Below are 24,207 nucleotides of genomic sequence, written 5' to 3'. Positions count from 1 at the left end.
CTTACACACTTTGTGGGATCACATTTGTTGCAAATGACCACAACTGCACCCAGATGAGTGGATGCTGTATCACCACAGTGTGAGATGCCACGTTGCTCATATTGTCATCGAATATTTAACGAGCATTAGTGTGAAATGTGCTCCTCATCCACCGTACAGCCCTCCCTTACCTTGCCCCCTGTGATTTTTTTATTTATTTATTTTCAAAGTTAAAGCTGTGAAGAAAACATTTCCAGTCATCAGAAGAAGTTGTAAAGACACCAGCGGTGATTCTTATACATATAAAGAAATGGCTTCCACCATGCTTTTGATGAATGGCAGAAATGGAGTACATGCATTTCATCAAATGGGGACTACTATGAAAAGGACCATCAAAATACGGATGATTAATAAAGGTATGTTGCGAAAAAAATTATGATCATTCTTTATTGAACACCTCTCATACTTTTTAACCTTAACAGTTTTTGTTCTGCTTTTCATTGAGTTATCTCAAAAAGCATTTTGCTTCCGTTTCTAAATTGGTATATTTCTGGAATACCTATCCCCAAACACTTCTTATGTGAATGTGATGTAAAATATTTGTCCAATTTATCAGTAACCTGAACAGGCTCATCAGTATTATGCCGTTTACAATGGACCTATAGTGAAAATGGATAAATTTAGAAATCAGATTTTGACTGTGAGCTATGTAGGGTTGGTCTCTGTAGCCGAGTGGTCAGGAGCGGGAGTGCAGTAGTACACACTCCTTGAGTAGACCGGGGTTCAAGCCCCTGACTACTAAATACAGTCCTTTTGCCGATCCGCACTGGACCAGCGTGGCAGATTATGGTCCATTTCCCCTCAACATGAATTGTTGAGGAAGCTTCCATCCTGCAGTGGGTTGATAATGGCTGCAGTTTATGTAGGGTTACATTCAAGATTGAATGGAGATTGGTTTTAGAGCTTAGTAAACAAATATTTATTTTTCCACTATTTGTAAAAATAGCTTGTAATTTTCTTTTCTTTCTGTAATTGTATAAATTTAATTTCATTAATTTTGTGAATTTATTTCCTGTAATATTTTGTAAATTTAATTCTTGTCTTTTCTAAAACTGGTGCCATTAAGTCACATTCTTTTTAGTGTCTTATAAGTGTAGAATTTTTTTAATTTCATTAGTAGGTAAAGTTTTGGTTACTGATTAATTACTGTAATAGTTTGTTGGTTTAATTCTTGCCTTAATTGTGATTGATACAAGAGCCACAATAAATACTTTATCTGAGAATACCACAACTCAGATGTAAATGTCCATTGCCAATTCCCATATGAGTTGCAAGTTCATCACATGTCTAGACTGGCATATATTCAGAGGCTGATCTAGTTCATAATCATAGCTCATGTAACAGTTCTTTTCTTTGTTCCTGATCTATGGAGTGTACCAATCTCAAATTAAAACTTTGTGCTTTACCAGATGAATTTCTCTCATTGGAGAAATGGGCACTTGCTGGAGATAGACAGAACTGGTAACTAGTCAGGGCCTCTGGTTTATAGCGACCTGCCAGGTGATGCATCTTCTACTCCCCCCCCCCCCCCAGTAAGGGCTCCAGAACAGAATAATCAAGTCAGTCCATGCTGGTTTAAGAGGATTTATATATATTGAGAGATTTCGTTTTTAGGGAAAGTGGATCACGTTTTGCAGTAAGGTGGGTGTGCTAGGGATGTACAATTAATGACGTTGCCAGCAGATTGTCAGATATTAAGGGAGATAAAGAGAGAGCATTATTATTCGTATAAGGTATTAAACACATCCAAACTAACACTTTGTTGGTTAGAACGTTTGTCTCTGCAATTCTGGCCAGGCATGATTTTGGTGGGAACAGTCTTATATGCTTGAAAGCCTTGTGGTTTTTGAACCCCGCATTCAGTTCACATTAGAGAAAGAGATAAATTCTTCTCAATTTAACTCTATATACTATTAGGAACATTTTATTTTTGAAAAAAAAAAAAAAAAAAAAAAAAACAATTTTTTTTTTTCAAAAATCAGTTTGCTTTTAACTAAAAATTTGTTTCTCTGATACCTATAATTTAAGTTCTGTAACCAGGAATCAGACATAATAGTTTTATCCTCTTAGGTGTATCATTACATTGGTTCTTGGCAACAGCCAGAGCCTTTCTTTTCCCAGGTATAATACCAAGGACCTCCATCTAGAAGAGGATTCTAGTCCTGAGGATTTTCATGGTACTGGGAGGCTTAGTGTTGATATTGATAGTGGAAATTCAACTTTACATACTCCGGAGGGTATCAAGTGTACTTCACCTGTAATAAATGGTAAGTCAGAAAGAATCTTTTATAAAATATATTATGATCAAAAACTTCACTGATCTAGATGACAATTTAATATAAAAATTTATATAAAGGTAATATTATACTCATACATTATTTTAGGCATTTATTTTGGCCTCCCTTTCCCTTGTTAGTGGGATTGATGAGATAAAACTTGTTCCAACATTCTGATTGAAGTTTCTAGTAATCAAGCACTATATTTTAGTATTTAATGGATTGGTCATTGGTAAACTTATTTTCTTTTGTCCCTCAGTTCTCAGCCTGATAAATATATTGAAATTGAGGTGTGTTGGCATAATATAAGGTCACAGCTTTCTAACCTAGCTCTGTGACAGGTTTTGGGATTATTCAAATGCTGTAACCCTTTAATTTTTGCATTCACCAAGGCAAGGTTGGTGAATGCAAAAATTAAAGTGGTTTCTGACAAGGTTGGGCCCAAAGGAAAAAGGAAAAAAAAAATGAATAGCTAGCTCTATCAGGATTCTAGATTCCATTCAAAAGAGGGCAGTTAGGTTAATTAATGAGTTACCTCTAACAGAGACTCTCCATTCTCTGTCTCATAGGTGTTCTGTTTCTGCTGCATGCCTTTTCTGTAGATTTTTCCATTGGCACTGTTCTGCCTAATTGGCTTCTATAATTTCCCCTCTCTCCTTGTTCTGAACAAGTGCCTCAACTAGTCAACAACCTTTTACTGTTCCACTTCAAATTCACAGAACCAACTCTTCCTCATTTATTCATTCAACTTCCATTTTCTTGAACAACCTTCCTTCATACATATTTCCTGAAAATTACAATCTCCAGCAGTTCAAATCTAATGTTAACAAGTATCTTCTTTCATCTTCTCAACCTTCTTACCTGTGCACGGTACTATAGGTTCTAAATACCTCATGTTTGGGGGTTTCCTAAAAAAAAAAAAAAAAACCCAAAGTACTGCATATTGGGTAGCAGTAACCCCAGAGTAACATACCTGAGCATGTGGTACTAAACTCGGGATAGTGGAAAATGAAAAAGACCTGGGGGTAATTGTGCCATCAGATATGAAGTTCTCTGAGCAATGCAAACAGGCTACCAGGACAGCTCATTTGGTTTTGTCAATGATATACAGGAATTTTGCTAGAAGGAGAAATATGATTATCCCATTTTATAAGGATTTATAATGGTCAGGCCACAAATTGACTACTGCATACAGGTCTGGAGGCCACACTTCAGGAGGATGTGGAGCTGTTGAAACGAGTACAGAGAAGGGCAACAAGATTGGTGAGTGGATAAAGAAGTGCTTTTACCAAGAAAGGCTTTGGTTCTGCAAATTGAAGATTCTGGAGATTAGGTACCTGTGAGGTGATCAGTTTCGGGTCTGCAAATTGCAGATTTTGGAGGATTAGGCACCTGAGGGTGATCTGATTGAGGTATTTAAGGCTTTGAATGGATTCCTCCTCTTGCTCAGACCACACACACACACACACACACACACACACACACACACACACACACACACACACACACACACACACGCCCACGCGCGAGGAGGCACAAATTCAAATTAAGGAAGGACAGTTGCAGAATAGTTGTGTGGATGTTTGCCTTTAGCCAATAGGTGGTTAATTGTTGGAACAAACTTTCATCTGTTGTTGTGTAAGTTGATAATTTAAATAAATTCAAGGAAAGACTAGACAAACTACTGTAGTGAATGAATAGGTGAAATGGGAGGTATCTTGGTTTTTTTTTGGCTGATGCTATGTAAGCTTGTTTCCTTGCATCATTTGCCACTGCTAATGCTAATTGCTTTATATAGCGGTATATTATTGACAGAATCCTAGAAGCCTCTGCCCAAAAAACTTCATGTTGAACTGTGCAGTTATCCTCCAGATCTTGTTAATTATCAACTGCATGAGCTTGGTACCACCTGAATACGTTGTTATCCATCAATTGCTATTTTCATGCCTATCTGAATAATTTTAGGCCTTGTAAATTAGTAATAATATGTTCTGGTTTAAATAAATAATTATTTTGGTTTTGTTGAGTTTTCAATAATAAAATATTCTCTAACTTTTTTTAATTTTTTTATAACAGTTGTAATTTAGGGTTCTGGCTCATAGGCAGTTTTAAAAATTCCACCAGTTCCTCGTTTGTAAAAGAGTTGTCTATGCTTGATGCAGATTAAACAATGCGTGTTTGGTTATTACAGGCATATAATATACATATATGCAATAGTGATGGTCCCATAATTCAGTCAAAGAAATGAGAGAGAGAGACACCAGAGAGTATTATATGGGCATATAACAGCTCATTATTATCAACAAACTGTGACCTATTTTTGAGATAACTGTTTATCTATAACAATGAGTCCCAGTGGACTCATTTCTAGTTGGCTGTGGATACCACAGTATCTCTATTAAATCTCACAAATTTTGGAATTCTGTGGTGATAGTAAAATCTGTATAGTACACATGAGAATGCCATGTTTGACAGTGTTGTTCTTGTAAGATAGAAGAATCTTCAGTTTCATGTGATAAAGGCTTTTTTTGTTAATAAAGAAAAAGGAAAAATTTCTTTAGATTATAAATGGGTTTAATTCCATATGTTATGATCCCAGGCTGGTGATCTTTGATAGTTGACATAAACAGAGTCCTTAATCCCCACCCATTAATAAATGGGTGAGGATTCAGGCATCCAGTGGTGACTATCTGGACATTGACTCACCTATACTTCCCCACTCATACACTTAATAGATATCCTGTAGTTCTGAACTACAGTGATCTGAGCATGCTCCTCTCCCAAACCAAAGCCCCACACAAAGAGACAGCAGAGACCAGTCATCTAGATTCCTTACAGCTTTCAGTACACAACAATGATGCTTTGTGAGAATCATTTGTTGTTGGATGCTCTTAATCTTATTGCCAAATGACTGACTTAGCATTATTAGCATTAGTAGAGGCACATGATGCAAGAAAGCAATCTTATGCAGCATCAGCCAAAAAAAAAAAAAAAAAAGCCCTCTTCCATTTCACCCCTCCGTTCATTCCAAATACCTGTCCAGCCTAGCCTTAAATTTATTTAGGCTATCAATTTCCACAACAAAGGATGGAAGTCTGTTCCACCAACCAACTACCCGCTGGCTAAAGGCAAACTTCTGCACATCTATCTTACATCTGTCTTTCCTCAATTTGAGTTTATGCCCTCTCAGGTGATTATTCTGAGCAATAGGAAGAATCCCATCGGCATTGAGCATGCTCAAACCATTCAAGGCTTTATACACCTCTATCAGATCACCTTGCAGGTGCCTAGTCTCCAGACACTGTAATTTGCAAAACTTAAGGCTTTCTTTGTAAGAGCAACCCTTTGTTCCAATCACTAATCTTGTTGCCCTTCTCTGTACTCGTTCCAACAGCCCTACATCCTTCTTAAAATGAGGCCTCCAGACCTGTACACAGTACTCAAGGTGTGGCCTGACCATTGCCTTATATAATGGGATAATCACCTCCTTATCCCTGCTAGAAAAATTTCTGTATATCATTGACAACATACCATGAGCTACTCTTGCAGACCATCTGTACTGCTCAGAAAACTTCATATCTGCCTGCACAATTATCTCCAGGTACTTTTCATTCTCTACCACTGTCAGTGTAGTACCACAGAGATGATACATTACTCTGGGGTTACTGTTTCCCATATGTAGTACTTTACATTTGTCATTGTTCAACTTCATTTGCCACCTCTCGGCCCATCTGCTCAACTTTTCTAGATCCTGTTGCAGCAGCGTACTGTCATTAGTGTCCTTAATAACCCTGCCAATCTTCGTATCGTCTGCAAACTTGGACATTTAAGCTTGATATACCATCATCAATGTCATTTATAAATACAGAAAACAATAATGGACCCAACACTGAACTCTGCGGGACTCCACTAATAACATTAGTCCACGATGAGCAGTGACCATTGATTACCACTCTGTCTTCTTCCACTCAACCATCCGTTTATCCGTAGCAGCAGTTTGCCTCCAATGACACACTGCTCCAATTTCTTCAGCAGTCTTCCATGTGCGACAGTATCAAAAGCCATTCTAAGATCCAAATATATGATATCAAAGTTATTCCCTGCATCCAGTTCCTTTGTGACCACATCATAGTATCCAATCAAATTGGTCACGCAAGACTTTCCCTTAACAAAACCATGCTGTGTCCGAGCTATAACTGAAGTCTTGTCTAGATGATTCTGCAGTGCTTCTTTTACCAGTGAATTCATTAATTTTCCTAGAACAGAAGGTAAACTAACAGGTCTGTAATTACTTTTGTCGCCCTTTGATTCTCCTTTGTGAATTGGGGTCACATTTGCACATCTCCAGTCCATGGGTACCTCCCCTGAGTCCAAAAAAGCTCTCATAATTATGGCTAAGGGTTTGCTTACTTCCTTTGCTGTCTCCTTTAATATAACTGGATAGATCCCATCCATTCCTCTTGCCTTTTATATGTTTATCTTCAACAATTTCTCCTCCACTTTCCTCTCAGTTATTACAAAAATCATCTAGCTCACTGCCAGAGTTCAATTCACCTCTGGCATTCCCATCCCTAAATAACTCCTCATGTGTGAATGTAGGTGAAAACTACTCATTTAGTTTGTTAGCCACCTGTGCAGGATCATCAACAGTTGAACCATCAATATCCAGTGGACCAATCTGATTCATCCCTTTCCTTCTAGAGTTTACATAGGTAAAGAATTCTTTGCTGTTTTTCTTTGCATCCTTTGCCAAAGATTTCTCATAATCTGCCTTTGCCTGCCTAATCTCCTTTGTGACTTGGTTACAGACCAGCTTATATCTATCATAAGCCTCCATGTCACCCATTAATTTATATATATTCCATGCATTTTTCTTCTCTGCCGTATCTCATTAGTTCATATGACATCCATTTAGGCATAAACCTTGAACAATATTTCTTAGTTGGTATGTAAAGCCTAGTTTTCAAGATTAAATCTTTGAAAACTTTCCATTTTGAATTTGCTGTTGGTAATATCAGTTGTTCCCACCGTATAGAATTTAAATACTGTCTCAGACCACTCTAGTCGCCTTTACGAAAGCAAAAACTATTCCTTTTACCCCTAATGGTAAGGCGCCTCTGTAACCAGGTGGGAAGGAGCAGCAGTGCGTAGCACACGCTTCTTGATTAGACCGGGGTTCGAGCCCGTCACCACCAAATATGGAGGATGCGGAAAGGTCAGGGAATGACCACCGCATATTCCTGGAGCAATATGGCCTTAGTTGCTAATGCTCCTAAAAACCAAACAACAACAGTAACAACCCTAATGGTAGTTACCTCTTTGAATAAATCCCACTTCAGCACACTGCGATCACTGCCACCTAGTGGTTCCTTTATCTGCAGATTCTTAATGCATGAAGAATCACTACTGATAATCAGATCAAGAGTATTACTCCCTCTAGTTGCCTCCCGAACATTCTGATGTAGAAAACAATCATCCAATAAATCCACAAAAGCCTTGCTAGTGTATGAGTGACCAACCCACAAATTCCAGTCAATATCTGGGAAATTAAAATCCCCCATTATAAGAATCTCTGATTTACTGGCCCGCTCTATTTCTCTGTACAGTTTCTTATTATAATCATCGGAGTCATTAGGCCTATAACACACTACTACTCTCAATTTTGTGCCATCCAAATATCACACCAAACTCGACACTGCACTGTCCAGGGATGTTGACTGGCTTCACTTCCTTGCATTTTGTGTTTCTTAGCTAATAACTTTGATAATAGAGAGCTGTTAAGTGCTTGATAATTCCTATATTCTATTATATTATGAATCAACAGGGATTACCTTTATTTTAGATATAGGAAGCTTCTTTTCCAACTCGCTAATAATTCTTGGGGAAGGCAATATCAATTTTGCAAAACATGTGGGACATCTTTCCCACTGTCAGAACCGTAGTGTTCAGCCCGTGCGGCCTCAACAATGAGCGCTCAAGACTTCTGTCTTCAAACACCATACCTCTGGCAGCAAGGAAACCATTACATGGATTGGCATAAAATTAGATTTTTGAAGGTCTAAACTGCTTAATAAATATGGACCGATTATTTCTTTTGGCCCTGTAGCTGGACTTTAGAGTTAAATTTAGGGGTCTAAAAAAATTGGATATGGGGGTGGGGTTTATTCTCTACATTCCTTAAGTCGGACTAGAACTTTTCAGGGCATCATGTTCACAGGAATAGAGCAATTCACAATTAATCCGAAACTTTTGCCTTATGTTGTAGTGTTTCTTCTTCATGCATGCGTATATGTGACCAATCGTCGGACAATAGGAATGGTCTACGGATATTGATTGAAGTTTCATCTGTAAGGTTTCCGCAATAAGTAGTTTGTGGTAGTTGTTTTGAATATTTATAATTTTTGTTTCATTAAAGCCGAATGAATGTCGTTCATTTATTGCGTGGAACGAATGTTTCGATGCATTTGAACGACCTGCCCACACAGAAACTTCATGTTGTTTTGCTCAAAGCTGTGCCACTCCCATGGTTAGATCCTACATAAACAGCGTTGCAATTTTTGCATGGGATGCTGTATACTAGGTCATGCTGTGATTGGAATGTGGTGATTTGAAGGTCGATTTCTGAAGAATGTGTATAATTTGTTCATGGGTTTTGCTATGATTTTCATGTCGGTTCCCTTGCATATTTGGTTAAGTTTATTGTACCAGTACTCGACATATGGAATGGTGATGAAATGTATTTTGGTCTTGTCAGATTTTTGTGCAATGTTTGTTGCGAGGTTGTTGTTATTTATTTTATCACGGGCTATTATTTTAACTTTGTTTATATAGGTTAGCGGGTAACCCCTATTTGAGAATCTTCTAGTTAATTCATTTATTTCAGTGGTTAGAGAAATCTGGGTGGAAGAATATTTAAAGGCGTTAAGAAATTGGTTCAGCATGACCGATTTTTTTGTATGGTTGGGGTTGATAACTGTGGAAATGGAAAAGCATCCCCTTATTAGTGGGTTTTCTGCATATGCTGAAATTTAGTTTTTGGTCTAATCTGTGTATGGTAAAATTAAGGAAATTTATCGAGTGGGTTTCTGCTTCAATTTCTAATTCAAATTTTAATCTCTGATGGATGTTATTAAAAACCTGTAGAATATTGTTTATGGTCAAATGATCTGTGATAATTAGGATGTCATCCAGATATCTTCCGTAATATGTGATCTGTGGTATAAATGGATCAAGATGGATCTTTTCTAATTTGTCTAAGTATAGTTCGGCAATGAGTCCACTGATGTTTAGGCCCATTGAGAGACCGAAAATCTGTCTGTATATTTTTTCTTGAAAGAGAATGTAATTAGCATTTACTAATAGTTTTGTTAGTTCGAATATTCTGTCTTTGGGGAGTCTGGTGTTATTAATTTTTATGTTATCATCGTTTAAGTAGGCCTAGACTATGTCTAAGGCGTAAGGTACATTTACATTAGTGTATAGCGAAGTCACATCCGGTGAATATAACTTCATATCCTCCTTGATATGGAGATCTTTGAGGTTCATGAATAAAGCATCGTAGTTTTTTATGTTATATGTTAGGAGTTCTTGGAGTTGTTTTAGAATTGGGTAGATGAACATGGCTAAGGAAGCAAAAGCTGAATTCTTATATGACACGATTCCACGTATTGGGTATCCTGTTTTGTGTAATTTTACTTGGCCGAATAAGGTTGGGATATTGTATGTGCGGCTTTAATTTGTTTAAGTTGGGCCATAGTGATGTGGTCATCTTTCCTATAGGTGGTGAGCATTTTGTTATATTTGTTAACTAAGCTGTTGAACTCTTATGGTGCAACCTCTTCGTATGTCGTTGTGTCTGAAATGATGGTGTTTAATTTATTTATATAGTCTCCATTATTGAGAATAACTACTGTATCGCCTTTGTCGGCCTTTTGAATAATGATATCTCGGTTTTGTCTAAGTGTGTAAAACTAGCTTTGAAATCTCGATTTAATCTAAAAAAGATATATTTTAAACAGATTCAACAATATCACAATATTTTTATAAAACACCTAAACAGTTTTGATTTGGATACTCTATAGCAAGCCATTCAATAAAAAATCGACGCCCAATCCACCACATTAGAGAATAGACATAACCTAAAATTACAAGCCCTTAGGGGTTTTCCACACAGCAGAGGTCATCATTCGTCACACAATCATTTTGAGAATCAGAGTGCATACCAAAACACCAAAAACGCAGATAAAAATTCCCACACCTTTCTCAATAGAAATCTACCACATATTAATGACTTCTGGGTCTATTTAAACACTGGTTCCCATAACGACCCTAATCCATCAGATAATGTAAAGAACTCATCTGTTACGCTAACTTCTCAGCAAATAGCCCTATTAATAAAGGTTTAAATTATAATTTACCACCAAGATTCCCCCCCCCCCCAAGAAACAAATGATTATTGATCTTGAGTTCGCTCTTAGAGATTTGCCTCAAAAAAACGTATTAATCCAAAAGACTAATCGAATTATAAACCAAACTATCCCCTCAATATCAAAACAACATAGAGAAGGAGTAAAAGCTTTAAACACACTTAGACAAAACCGAGATATCATTATTCAAAAGGCCGACAAAGGTGATACAGTAGTTATTCTCAATAATGGAGACTATATAAATAAATTAAACACCATCATTTCAGACACGACATACGAAGAGGTTGCACCATCAGAGTTCAACAGCTTAGTTAACAAATATAACAAAATGCTCACCACCTATAGGAAAGATGACCACATCACTATGGCCCAACTTAAACAAATTAAAGCCTGCACATACAATATCCCAACCTTATTCGGCCAAGTAAAATTACACAAAACAGGATACCCAATATGTCCAATCGTGTCATATAAGAATTCAGCTTTTGCTTCCTTAGCCATGTTCATCTACCCAATTCTAAAACTACTCTGAGAACTCTTAACATATAACATAAAAAACTACGATGCTTTATTCATGAACCTCAAAGATCTCCATATCAAGGAGGATATGAAGTTATATTCACTGGATGTGATTTCACTATACACTAATGTAAATGTACCTTATGCCTTAGACATAGTCTAGGCCTACTTAAACAATGATAACATAAAAATTAATAACACCAGACTCCCCAAAGACAGAATATTCGAACTAACAAAACTATTAGTAAATGCTAATTACATTCTCTTTCAAGAAAAAATATACAGACAGATTTTCGGTCTCCCAATGGGCCTAAACATCAGTGGACTCATTGCCGAACTATACTTAGACAAATTAGAAAAGATCCATCTTGATCCATTTATACCACAGATCACATATTACGGAAGATATCTGGATGACATCCTAATTATCACAGATCATTTGACCATAAACAATATTCTACAGGTTTTTAATAACATCCATCAGAGATTAGAAATTGAAGCAGAAACCCACTCCATAAATTTCCTTAATTTTATCATATTCACCCCAGGGGCTCACATCTGGTGAGTGTGGGCTTGGCACACCCAGGGTCCTGAGCTGGATATCATCATTCTTCTCATCTTTGGTGATTCCCTTCTACTTCTGACTCTTGTTTTCTCTCTCTCTCAAGGTAATTCAGAATTTTTTTTTTTTTGGCTGGTGCAGCATAAGCCTCAGGTTTCCTTGCACCATATGGCTGATGATAATAATAATAATAATACACAGATTAGACCAAAAACTTAATTTCAGCATATATAGAAAACCCACTAATAAGGAGATGCTTTTGCATTTTCACAGTTATCATCCCCAACCATACAAAAAATCGGTCATACTGACCCAATTTCTTAACGCCTTTAAATATTCTTCCACCCAGATTTCTCTAACCACTGAAATAAATGAATTAACCAGAAGATTCTTAAATAGGGGTTACCCGCTAACCTATATAAACAAAGTTAAAACAATAGCCCGTGATAAAATAAATAACAACAACCTCGCAACAAACATTGCACAAAAATCTGACAAGACCAAAATACATTTCATCACCATTCCATATGTCGAGTACTGGTACAATAAACTTAACCAAATATGCAAGGGAACCGACATGAAAATCATAGCAAAACCCATGAACAAATTATACACATTCTTCAGAAATCGACCTTCAAATTACCACATTCCAATCACAGCATGACCTAGTATACAGCATCCCATGCAAAAATTGCGATGATGTTTATGTAGGATCTAACCATGGGAGTGGCACAGCTTTGAGCAAAACAACACGAAGCTTCTGTGTGGGCGTCGAAACTTTCGTTCAGATGCATCGAAACTTTCGTTCCATGCAATAAATGAACGACATTCATTCGGCTTTAATGAAACAAAAATTATAAATATTCAACACAACTACCACAAACTACTTATTGCGGAAACCTTAGAGATGAAACTACATGAAACTTCAATCAATATCCATAGACCATTCCTATTGTCCGACGATTGGTCACATATACGCATGCATGAAGAAGAAACACTACAACATAAGACAAAAGTTTCAGATTAATTGTGAGTTGCTCTATTCCTGTGAACATGACGCCCCGAAAGTTCTAGTCCGATTTAAGGAATGTAGAGAATAAACCCCACCCCCATATCCAATTTTTTTAGACTCCTAAATTTAACTCTAAAGTCCAGCAACAGGACCAAAAGAAATAATCGGTCCATATTTATTTAGCAGTTTAGATCTTCAAAAATCTAATCTAATTTTATGCCAATCCACATAATGGTTTCCTTGCTGCCAGAGGTATGGTGTTTGAAGACAGAAGTCTTGAGCGCTCATTGTTGAGACCGCACGGTCTGAACACTACGGTTCTGACAGTGGGGAAGATGTCCCACATGTTTTGCAAAATTGATATTGCCTTCCCCAAGAATTATTAGCGAGTTGGAAAAGAAGCTTCCTATATCTAAAATAAAGGTAATCCCTGTTGATTCATAATATAATAGAGTATAGGAATTATCGAGCACTTAATAGCTCTCTATTATCAAATCTATTAAATACCACAGATCGTTGACTTTACACTTCGCTTCTCGCTCTCCACTCAAAATTCAAAATTTGATTGCTCCTTTTAGAACTATACTTCACGCATACGTGTATACTGACTTAATTGACCACTCAAGTTATACATTAATATACAACACTATGGCTGAATGGTTAACAGGGTTAAAACAAGACTATACTAGAATTACATTAACTAATAACATAACCCCTCCTCCCTTCCTATCCTGTCTATCCTTTCTGTACACATTGTACTCCTCAAATTCCAGTTCTGCATTCCTTATATCACACTATTTCACATTAACTTTCACATGACTTATTCACATAACGACTAGCATTTCACCGAGTACATTTTACTTTTGTTAAACTGCAAATTGTTTACTGTAACTTATATTTGTTACTTTGCTATTGAAATCATGTAAATTTATTTATTATTTGGTTGTTTCTGTCCATTGTCGAGGACTTATAGGGTAAAATTGAAATGTATGGCATTAAATCCGCTTATCTGCTTCTGATGTATTAATGCATCATTATAATGATCCATCACTTTATTAATGATGATGAAGCAAGTGTCTTATTTTAGCAGAATTATTTTTGTATTTTGTATTATTTTCAGGTTCTCTCTCTCGCTCTTCATCTTGTACACTAAGTTCAGCTCCTTCAACAAGTAACTTGCAACTTCAGGATGCTACACATAGAGCTCTGCACAAATTTGTGCCTCGCCACAGAGATGAAATGGAAATAGAGATAGGGGATCCTATTTATGTACAGAAAGAGGCAGATGATTTTTGGTTTGAAGGTATAATAATTTAAAATAAAGTTTTTCTTTAATTCTATATCATATCTTCATGTGAGAGAAGAATTTATTACTTAGTGAAACAGTTTATTTAAAGTATTGATCTCATACAAAGTTTTCATTAATGTAGTATTTGCAGGTCATGGTTAAGTAAGATATTAAACTAAGTGGAATGAATAACACTTTGTTGCACTGTGAATTTAGATAGGTTATTTGGTACTAGATAATTTAGTTTAATGTGGAGTACCCCTTAATGCATTAAATTATCTGGTACAGTAAATATTCCCTTTAATATTTTTCAGTTTAATGAACTTTGGAAAAAATTGACAACATCCACTGAACAAGGATTTTTATATATATTTGAGACCCCATGATGTGACTGCCTCAGTCCATTAGTATTTACCATCTTTTAAAATATTTTAACAACAAAGCAAATTTAACTCACAGCTGATAAAAAGGTTAGCCTTACTTTCATTTATCAGTGCAGTATGAGATAGAATAATGAAATACTATGAAGCATTTTTGTCTCTTTTATGATCATTGAAGTAACTTGTTGAAATACTGTACCTAACTTGTGTTTATAAATTGCTGCTGTTATGAAAGAACTGTAAATGTAAACAAGATGGAATTCATGTGGCATGGGAATGTATCCAGTGAATGATTGAAATTCATAGACAAGATGAGAAATTTTTCTCTTGTGAGCATGGTGTAAAATTTTCCATTGCAATACCACCTACAAGCTAAAGCCTGTAAAAAGTAAGTCATTGGATATGGCTGTTAACTTCAATTAGTTTGTAACCTTATTTTCATCACTATGGACTCTTGAGGAGATTGTTTTTTGGAGGCAGCACCAGTAAACTGCCCAATTGATGCTTGCATACTTCTTCAAGTGTACATGTTAGGCAGAATTTTCATTACCATCATTCTCCATCAGTCTTTTCAGACGGGTGGAAGTTGACAGTCAACATTTACAGTTGAAAGACCATCAAGTTGGTGTCATTTGATCCTCCAACTTGATGGTCTTTCAGCTGTAAATGTTGTAAAGCACCTGTTTACCTCATCATTCATTTCTGTCAAGCATTTGATGATTCTTCCACTTGGGTCAGATATGGGGCTTATTTTATTCATTCTTTCCTTTTTTTTTTTTTTTACATTATTCATGTATCAGTAGAAACCCTTTCACATTCTTAGCTCTCTTTGCTATTGATTTGCCACATTGCCCATCTTTTTCTATCAGTAGTTTTGTTATATATGCTTAATACCCATAAAAATACTTGTATAAATCATTATTTTGTGATAGATTGTAAATGTCATTCTGTGTCTATGCTGCTGGCATCAGTGCCTTTTTTAGCAATGGCAAAAATGTCTTAGTATAGAGGAAAAATATCTTGAAAAAAAGGGCAATACTCTTTTTACAAGATATTGTTCCTCTTTACTAGTAAGAGTGATGATTTTGGTTTGGCTTTTGTAAAAGATAAATGACCAGGTCAACCTTGAACCATTCCCTCCCTCCTTCCTATATACAGGGTGTCTCAAAAATATTGGTACTAACGTTTAGGGGAGGTAGATAACATCTAAAGGAATGTGAATCACATAGGAACCCATAACCGGAAAAGTCACTGGAAAGTAGTAGCAGAGGCACAAGAAGCAGAAATGACACAAGACAGTAATTAGTGGCAAACATTTATTTGACATAATATTAACAATGGAGTACAAGATGGATGCATTTCATGATGTTACAACAAATGCTCGAAGGTTTCACCATGAGATGCGATGCTTGCATGACACTGACACAGCATAAATTGGCGGACACTGTCAAACACACCAGGAGTTTCTTTGACAGTAGCAGCATAGCAGACAAGTCTCGCCACAAGATCCATTTCCATCTCCACAGGCGATTCATATACGATAGATTTGAGGGCCCCCCCACAGAAAGAAATCAAGGCTCGATAAATCAGGTGAACATGGGGGCCAGGCAACAGGTCCACCCCGGCCAATCCATCGATGCCCAAAACGCCTGTTCAAATGGTCACGAACACACCTTCCATAATTGGCAGGTGTCCCGTCATGTTGAAACCAAATGTTGCATCTCAAATTTTCTGGAACATCGTCAAGTAACTCTGGTAGAACTTGTTCAAGAAAGATCCGATATTTAGCGGAGTTCATGCAGGATGGTAGTAGTAGTGGTAGTGGCATGTGATGCAAGAAAGCAAGTGTGAGCTTATGCAGCATCAGCCAAAAAAAAAAAAATCACACCATTCCCTCCAAATGCCTGTCCAGTTCCTCCTTAAATTTATTCAACCTATCAACTTCACAACGATAGATGGAAGTTTGTTCCAGCAATTAACCACCCGCTGGCTAAAGGCAAATTTCCGCACATCTATTCTACATCAGTCTTCTTAATTTGAATTTATGCCCCCTTAGGTTTGTAATTGAACAAGTGGAAGGATCCCATCAGAATTCAGCGTGCTGAACCCATTCAAGGCCTTATACACCTCAATCAGATCACCGTGCAGGTGCCTAGTCTCCAGCCACTGCAATTTGCAGAATTTTAGCCTCTCTTGGTAAGAGGATCCCTTCATTCCCCTCACCAATCTTGTTGCCCTTCTCTGTGCATGCTCAAGCAAATTGACATCCTTCCTAAAATGAGGCCTCCAGACTTGTACGCAGTACTCAAGGCATGGCCTGACCATTGCCTTATACAGAGGGACAATCACCTCCTTTTCCCTGCTAGCAAAATTCCTATATATCATTGACAAAACCCCATGACCTGCCCTAGCAGCCTGTCTGCATTGCTCAGAAAACTTCATATCTGACTGCACAATTATTCCCAGGTCTTTTTCATTTTCTACCACCTTAAGTGCAGTACCACACAGTTGGTACTTTTCTCTGGAGTTACTTCTACCGATATGCAGTACTTTGCATTTGTCAAGGTTAAACTTCAGTTGCCACTTCTTAGCCCATCTGCCCAAATTGTCTAGTTCCTTTTGCAGTAGCACACTGCCATTACTGTCATTAACAACCCTGCCAACCTTTGTATCATCAGCAAACTTCGACACTTAGCCTGATATACCTTCATCAATATCATTGATAAATATACAAAACAACAGTGGACCCAACAACGAACCCTGTGGGACTCCACTAATAACATTAGTCACGAAGAGCAGCACCCATTGATTACCACCCTCTGTCTTCTCCCACTTAACCATCCTTTTATCCATTGTAGCAACTAACCCTTAATACCATTCTGCTCCAATTTGTACAGTAGTCTTCCATGCGCAACAGTGTCAAAAGCTTTCCTGAAATCTAAATATAGGATATCAAAATTATTTTTTGCATCCAGGTCCTTTGTAACCACATCATAATAACCAATCAAATTTGTCAGACAAGACTTTCCCTTAACAAACCCATGCTGTGTCTGAATTATTGCTGCAGTCTTGTCTAGATGATCCTGCAATGCGTCTTTAACCAGTGACTCCATTATTTTACCCGGAACAGAAGTTAAACACATTTGCACATCTCCAGTCCATGGGAACCTCCCCTGAGTAAAAGGATGCTCTCATAATTATGGCTAAGGGTTTGCTTAGTTGCTTTGCCGCCTCCTTTAATATAACTGAAGAGATCCCATCCACCGCAGGTGCTTTTCTTATGTTTAACTTCAAAAATTTCTCCTCCACTTTGCTCTCAGTTATTACAAAATCATTAAGTACCCTGCTACAATTTGATAACCTTCTGTCATTTTCAAACCTTAATAATTCCTCACGTGTGAATGTAGATGCAAAATACTCATTCAGTTTGTTTGCTATCTGTGCAGGACCATCAACAGTCGAACCATCGATGTCAAGTTGGACCAATCAAATTCATCCCCTTCCTTTTAGAGTTTATATAAGTAAAGAAATCCTTGCTGTTTTTCTTAGCATCTTTTGCCAAAGATTTCTCGTAATCTGCCTTCGCCTACATAACCTCCTTTGTGACCTGATTACAGACTAGCTTATATCTGCCATAGGCTTCTGAGACACTTCATAATTTATATGCATCCCATGCATTTTTCTTCTCTGTTACGAGTCTCATTAGTTCATTAGATAACCATTTAGGCCTAAACCTTGAACAATATTTCTTAATAGGTATGAAACTTTTAGTAGCATCCACGATTAATTCCTTGAATTCTTCCCACTTAGAATTTACTGTTGGTAACATCTTCAGTTGATCCCACTGTACAGAATTTAAAAACTGTCTGAGACCACTGTACTCACCTTTATGGAAGCAAAAACCCTTTCCTTTCCCCCTGATGGTAATTAAATCTTTAAGTAAATCCCACATCAGTACACTGTGATCACTGCCACCTAGCGGCTTGAGTACTGCGTGTGCTTCTTTAACCAGTGCCTCTATTAATTTTCCTTGAACAGAAGGTAAACTAACAGGTCTATAATTACTTGTGTCAGCCTTTGACCCTCCTTTGTGAATTGGAGTCACATTTGCACATCTCCAGTCTGTGGGTACCTCCCCCGAGTCCAAGGAAGCTCTCATAATTATGGCTAAGGGTTTGCTTACTTCCTTTGCTGCCTCCTTTAATATAACTGGATAGATCCCATCCACCCCAGGTGCCTTTCTTGTGTTTATCTTCAAAAATTTCTCCTCCACTTTACTCTCAGTTATTACAAGATTCTCTAGCTTACTGCCAGAGTTGAATACACCTCCGGCATTCCCTTTGCTGAATAACTCCTCATGTGTGAATGTCGATGCAAAATATTCATTTAGTTTGTTAGCTACCTGAGCAGGTTCATCACCAGTTGACCTATCGATATCAAGTGGACCAATCTGATTCATCCCCCTTCCTTCTAGAGTTTACATAAGTAAAGAACTGTTTGCTGTTTTTCTTTGCATCCCTTGCCAAGGATTTCTCGTAATCTGCCTTCGCCTGCCTAACCTCCTTTGTAACTTGGTTGCATATCAACTTGTATCTATCATAGGCTTCTGTGTCAAGTGTTAATTTGTATGTATCCCATGCATTTTTCTTCTCTGCCATATGTCTCATTAGTTCATCCGACATCCATTTAGGAGAAACCACTGCGCAAAAGACAAACGTGCAGGATGATCTTGGGGGAGCAGTAACCAAACCCTTTTGAGATGAAAGTGGTGCAAGGAATCGTGGTGCCAGACATGCTGTACACTGCAACAAGACACTCCTAAGGCAGAGGCAACGGCACGTGTGCTGGTAGTAGGATTATCCTGGAAGGCATTCAACACACTTTCTCCCATGGCAGGAGTTTGCGTCGAATGTGGTCTGCCCGTGCTACTCCTATTATCTCTAAATAAACCATAATCGCACAAATTTTGATGCACATGCTCAAACAAACGGTGGTCCGGTACATGTCTCTCTGGGAAGCGTTCTCCATAAATTCGTTGAGCTGCTAATCCATACACTAGGTACATGTCTGCCAGCTCACAGTTCGTATATATCGATGCAGGCTCTTCGTGCAGCAATTACTGCTTGAATGAGTAAACCAGAAATTTTCCCTCTCGAGAACTGAGGAATATCGCCGTGTACTGACTTATGGTGACATTTCCAGTTATGGGTTCCTATGCGATTCACATTCCTTTAGATGTTACCTACCTCTCCTAAATGTTTGTACCAATATTTTTGAGACATCCTGTATGTATATATATATATATATATATATATATATATGTATTACAACATCAGGCAAAAAAAAAAAAAAAACACACCTTCCCATTTCACCTATACATTTGATCCAAATGTTTGTCTAGTTCTTCCTTGAATTCCTTGATTTACTGGCCCACTCTATTTCTCTGTACAGTTATTTGTTTTACTCGTTACGCCCATAACACATTCCTACTCTCACTTTTGTTTTTCCTATTGTTTATGTCACACCAAAATGACTCAACATTGCTTTGTCCGCCCGTGTCAACTTGATGCACTTCCTTAGATTTTGTGTTTCTTAACTAACAACATAACCCCTGATCCCTTTCTATCTTATCTATCCTTTCTGTACACATTCTACTCCCCACATTCCAATTCTGCATTCCTTATATCTTAGTGGCACCACATCTCTGATATCCCAACAATATCTGCCTTTGATTTCTTGACCAGCACCTCAAATTCATCAAGTTTATTTACTATACTTCTAGCATTGGTGTACATGCAACTGTATTTGCACCTGTTCTTATTCTTAGTTACCCTAATACAGCCCATGTATTTATTTGTTCCATGACGACTTCCAGCAGTCCTTGAAATCCCCAGCACCTTGCTTTCTAGGCTGCTGCTCATTCCAGTAGAAGCAGTGCAATAATCAATTTCACCTCTGCCTGCGGCTACTGTTAATCTATTAGTCTGCGAATTCCCCGAAGCTAGTAGTTTTCCGACCCACCTATCACTGCCTCAATAGCATCAGCAAATATTCTTGCACCCTTTCTATTGAAATGTATACCATCCCTGTAGAAGTCTCGACTGTTAACAAGCACTGATCACCCTGAGAAAAATTCTATCCCATGAGCCTTGCACAATCTCTCCCGGGCTGAATTTATTGACAAGGTACTCATCATATACTCCCTCCTATCGTCTTTGGGCAGAATTGCAGACACTTTCAAATTTAATCCTAACTTGTGACTTTTTCAACATTGATCTGTGCTTGCTAAGTAAGTCTGCAGATCTCCTCCTAATGTCATTAGTGCCTACGTGCACAATATCACCTTTTGTGCCCTTAAAAGATATCTGCTCTACGTCATCAACTTTTACCCCTGGCAGACATACCCTGGTTCTTTTCCATCTATCCTTTGTGCACAATCTATTTCCCATTTCCCCAACAATAGAGTCACCAACAATAACTAGCTCCTGTGGGACCACCATATTCTGCATTGAAGATTGTCGCTGTGTTGCCTGATGCAGAAGACTGAGCTTTAGTGTTGAGTTGTGCAGCTGAGAGCTTGATAGCCCCCATTTTAATTCCTTTGAGGACATCTGCCCTACTAATGTATCCCCAATTCACAAAGGGGGATCAAAGGGTGACATGAGTAATTACAGACCAGTTAGTTTAACTTCTGTTCTGGGTAAAATAATGGAGTCACTGGTTAAAGATGCATTGCAGGATCATCTAGACAAGACTGCAGCAATAATTCAGACACAGCATGGGTTTGTTAAGGGAAAGTCTTGTCTGACAAATTTGATAGGATATTATGATGTGGTTACAAAGGAACTGGATGCAAAAAATAATTTTGATATCATATATTTAGATTTCAGGAAAGCTTTTGACACTATTGCGCATGGAAGACTATTGTACAAATTGGAGCAGAATGGAATTAAGGGTAAGTTGCTACAATGGATAAAAGGATGGTTGAGTGGGAGAAGACAGTGGGTGGTAATTAATGGGTGCTGCTCTTTGTGGGCTAATGTTATTAGTGGAGTCCCACAGGGTGTGGTGTTGGGTCCTCTGTTGTTTTGTATATTTATCAGTGATATTGATGAAGGTATATCAGGCTTAGTGTCGAAGTTTGCTGATGATACAAAGGTTGGCAGGGTTGTTAATGACAGTAATGGCAGTGTGCTACTGCAACCGGATCTAGATAATTTGGGCAGATGGACTAAGAAGTGGCAACTGAAGTTTAACCTTGACAAATGCAAAGTACTGCATATGGGTAGAAGTAACCCCAGAGAAACGTACCAACTGTGTGGTACTACACTTAAGGTGGTAGAAAATGAAAAAGACCTGGGAATAATTGTGCAGTCAGATATGAAGCTTTCTGAGCAATGCAGACAGGCTGCCAGGGCAGGTCATGGGGTTTTGTTAATGATATATAGGAATTTTGCTAGCAGGGAGGAGGTGATTATCCCTCTGTATAAGGCAATGGTCAGGCCACGCCTTGAGTACTGCGTACAGGTCTGGAGGCCTCATTTTAGGAAGGATGTAGATTTGCTTGAGCGTGTACAGAGAAGGGCAACAAGATTGGGATTCCAGCATTAAAGCCAGAATGGATCCTCTTACCAAGAGAGGCTTAAGTTCTGCAAATTGCAGTGGCTGGAGACCTGGCACCTGCGCAGTGATCTGATTGAAATTTAAGGAGGAACTGGACAGGCATTTGGAGGGAATGGCGTGTTTTTTTTTTTTTTTTTTTTTTGGCTGATGCTGCATAAGCTCATACACTTGCTTTCTTGCATCACATGCCACTACTACTGCTACTCTTCAAACTTTCATAGATGCCCATTAGAAAGCTTTATATGGATTGTTCGGAACAGATTGTAGTACAACCCCAGGGTTTCCATCTTAAGTATTGTTCGGTGTATTATTCCCCCCCCCCTTCCTAAACAGGTACAGAATTGGTAATTTAACTTAGGATTACCATGAGATTATTTATACTTTACCAGCATTAAAGACAGTAGTATAATTTATCTTCCTTCTGTAGTAACAATTTCTGATTATGCCCTTTTTAAATTAAAAAAACTTTATGCCTAATGCATTGTGATACCTCTATCCTATCTTTAATATCTTAAAAAAACAGTTCTGTTAACTCTTTAAAACTTACATCTAGTCTGATATTTCACATCTACACAAATTAGAATATAGGACTGTTCCATGTGTACTTCATGTATTCACATATAAATAAGAGGCTTGTCTGTTAATGTGAAACATACCATCACTTACTGTAGGGGATTCTAAAACTGTGAGTCACAAGCCACTTGGAGGGAGGTCACAAAATTTTCTTATTTCACATTTTTTTCTTGGGCATGGTATTCAAACTCAGACTTTTGAGTGATATTAAGCATGTGAATCAGTTTTCCCTGTTTACTTTTCTTAGCAGAGGCATAAGGCTTTGTGAGCTGTTAAACATATTCTATAATATAAATGATAATTTAAATTATTATTTATGTTATAGAATGTTGCTTTGAAATGAACTTTTTTTTTTATACTTGCCTATCTGTTTGTCAAAAATGTCAAAGTTTTGTAATTAGCATTAGCAAAGGCACATGATGCAAGAAAACAAGCATCAGCCAAAAAAAACCCCTTATTTCACCCATCCACTCGCTCCAGATGTTTGTCTAGGTCTGCCTTGAATCTATTTAAGCTATCAACTTTTGTGACAGATGGAAGTTTGTTCCAGCAATCAACCACCCGCTGGCTAAAGGCAAACTTCCATACATCCATCCTACAACTGTCCTTCCTCAATTTGAATTTATGCCCTCTCGGCAATTATTCTGAGCAAGAGAAAGAATCCCATCAGCATTGAGCATGCTCAAACCATTCAAGGGTTTATACACTCACTCAGATCACCTTGCAGGTGCCTGATCTCCAGACGATGTAATCTGCAAAACTTAAATCTTTTGAATTTATGCCCTCTCGGCAATTATTCTGAGCAAGAGAAAGAATCCCATCAGCATTGAGCATGCTCAAACCATTCAAGGGTTTATACACTCACTCAGATCACCTTGCAGGTGCCTGATCTCCAGACGATGTAATCTGCAAAACTTAAATCTTTTTTCGTAAGAGCAACCCTTCATTCCATTTACTAATCTTGTTGCTATTCTTAGTACTCGTTCCAACAGCTCTACATCCTTCTTAAAATGAGGCTTCCAGACCTGTTTACAGTACTCAAGGTGTGGCCTGACCATTGCCTTATACAAGGGGATAATCACCTCCTTATCCCTGCTAAAAAAAATTATTGTATATCATTGACAAGACACCATGAACTACTCTTGCAGACCATCTGTACTGCTCAGAAAACTTCATATCCACATGCACAATTACCTCCAGGTCCGTTTTCACTCTCTACCACTGTCAGTGTAGTACCTCACAGTTGATACGTTACTCTGAGGTTACTGCTTCCCATATGCAGTACTTTAAAATTGTCAATGTTAAGCTTCAGTTGCCACCTCTCAGCCCATCTGCTCAACTTTTCTAGATCCTATTGCAGCAGTGTACTGTCATTAACAACCCTGCTGACCTTCGTATCATCTGCAAACTTGGACATTAAGCCTGATATACCATCATCAATATCATTAATGAATACAGAAAACAACAATGGACCCAACAGTGAACCCTGGGGGATTTCACTAATAACAT

The 24,207-nt window shown here is 37.8% G+C and overlaps 1 protein-coding gene across 1 annotated transcript in view; it reads left to right on the top strand.

The window, feature by feature from the left end:
• Positions 1 to 24,207, top strand: part of LOC150080449 (JNK-interacting protein 1-like) — a 200,220-nt gene that overhangs the window by 77,142 nt on the left and 98,871 nt on the right. Inside the window, exons 5-6 of the mRNA XM_090381228.1 lie at positions 2,110 to 2,306; positions 13,955 to 14,137. Coding sequence (XP_090237354.1) covers positions 2,110 to 2,306; positions 13,955 to 14,137 — 380 coding nt within the window. The remainder of the gene's footprint in view (positions 1 to 2,109; positions 2,307 to 13,954; positions 14,138 to 24,207) is intronic.

Source organism: Mastigoproctus giganteus, chromosome 9 (genome assembly GCF_048544385.1).
Source record: "Mastigoproctus giganteus isolate SK-2022 chromosome 9, ASM4854438v1, whole genome shotgun sequence".
In the NCBI taxonomy this organism is placed as follows: domain Eukaryota; kingdom Metazoa; phylum Arthropoda; class Arachnida; order Uropygi; family Thelyphonidae; genus Mastigoproctus; species Mastigoproctus giganteus.
Note: the sequence above shows the minus strand (reverse complement) of the source record. Positions and strands in the feature narration are given on the sequence as shown.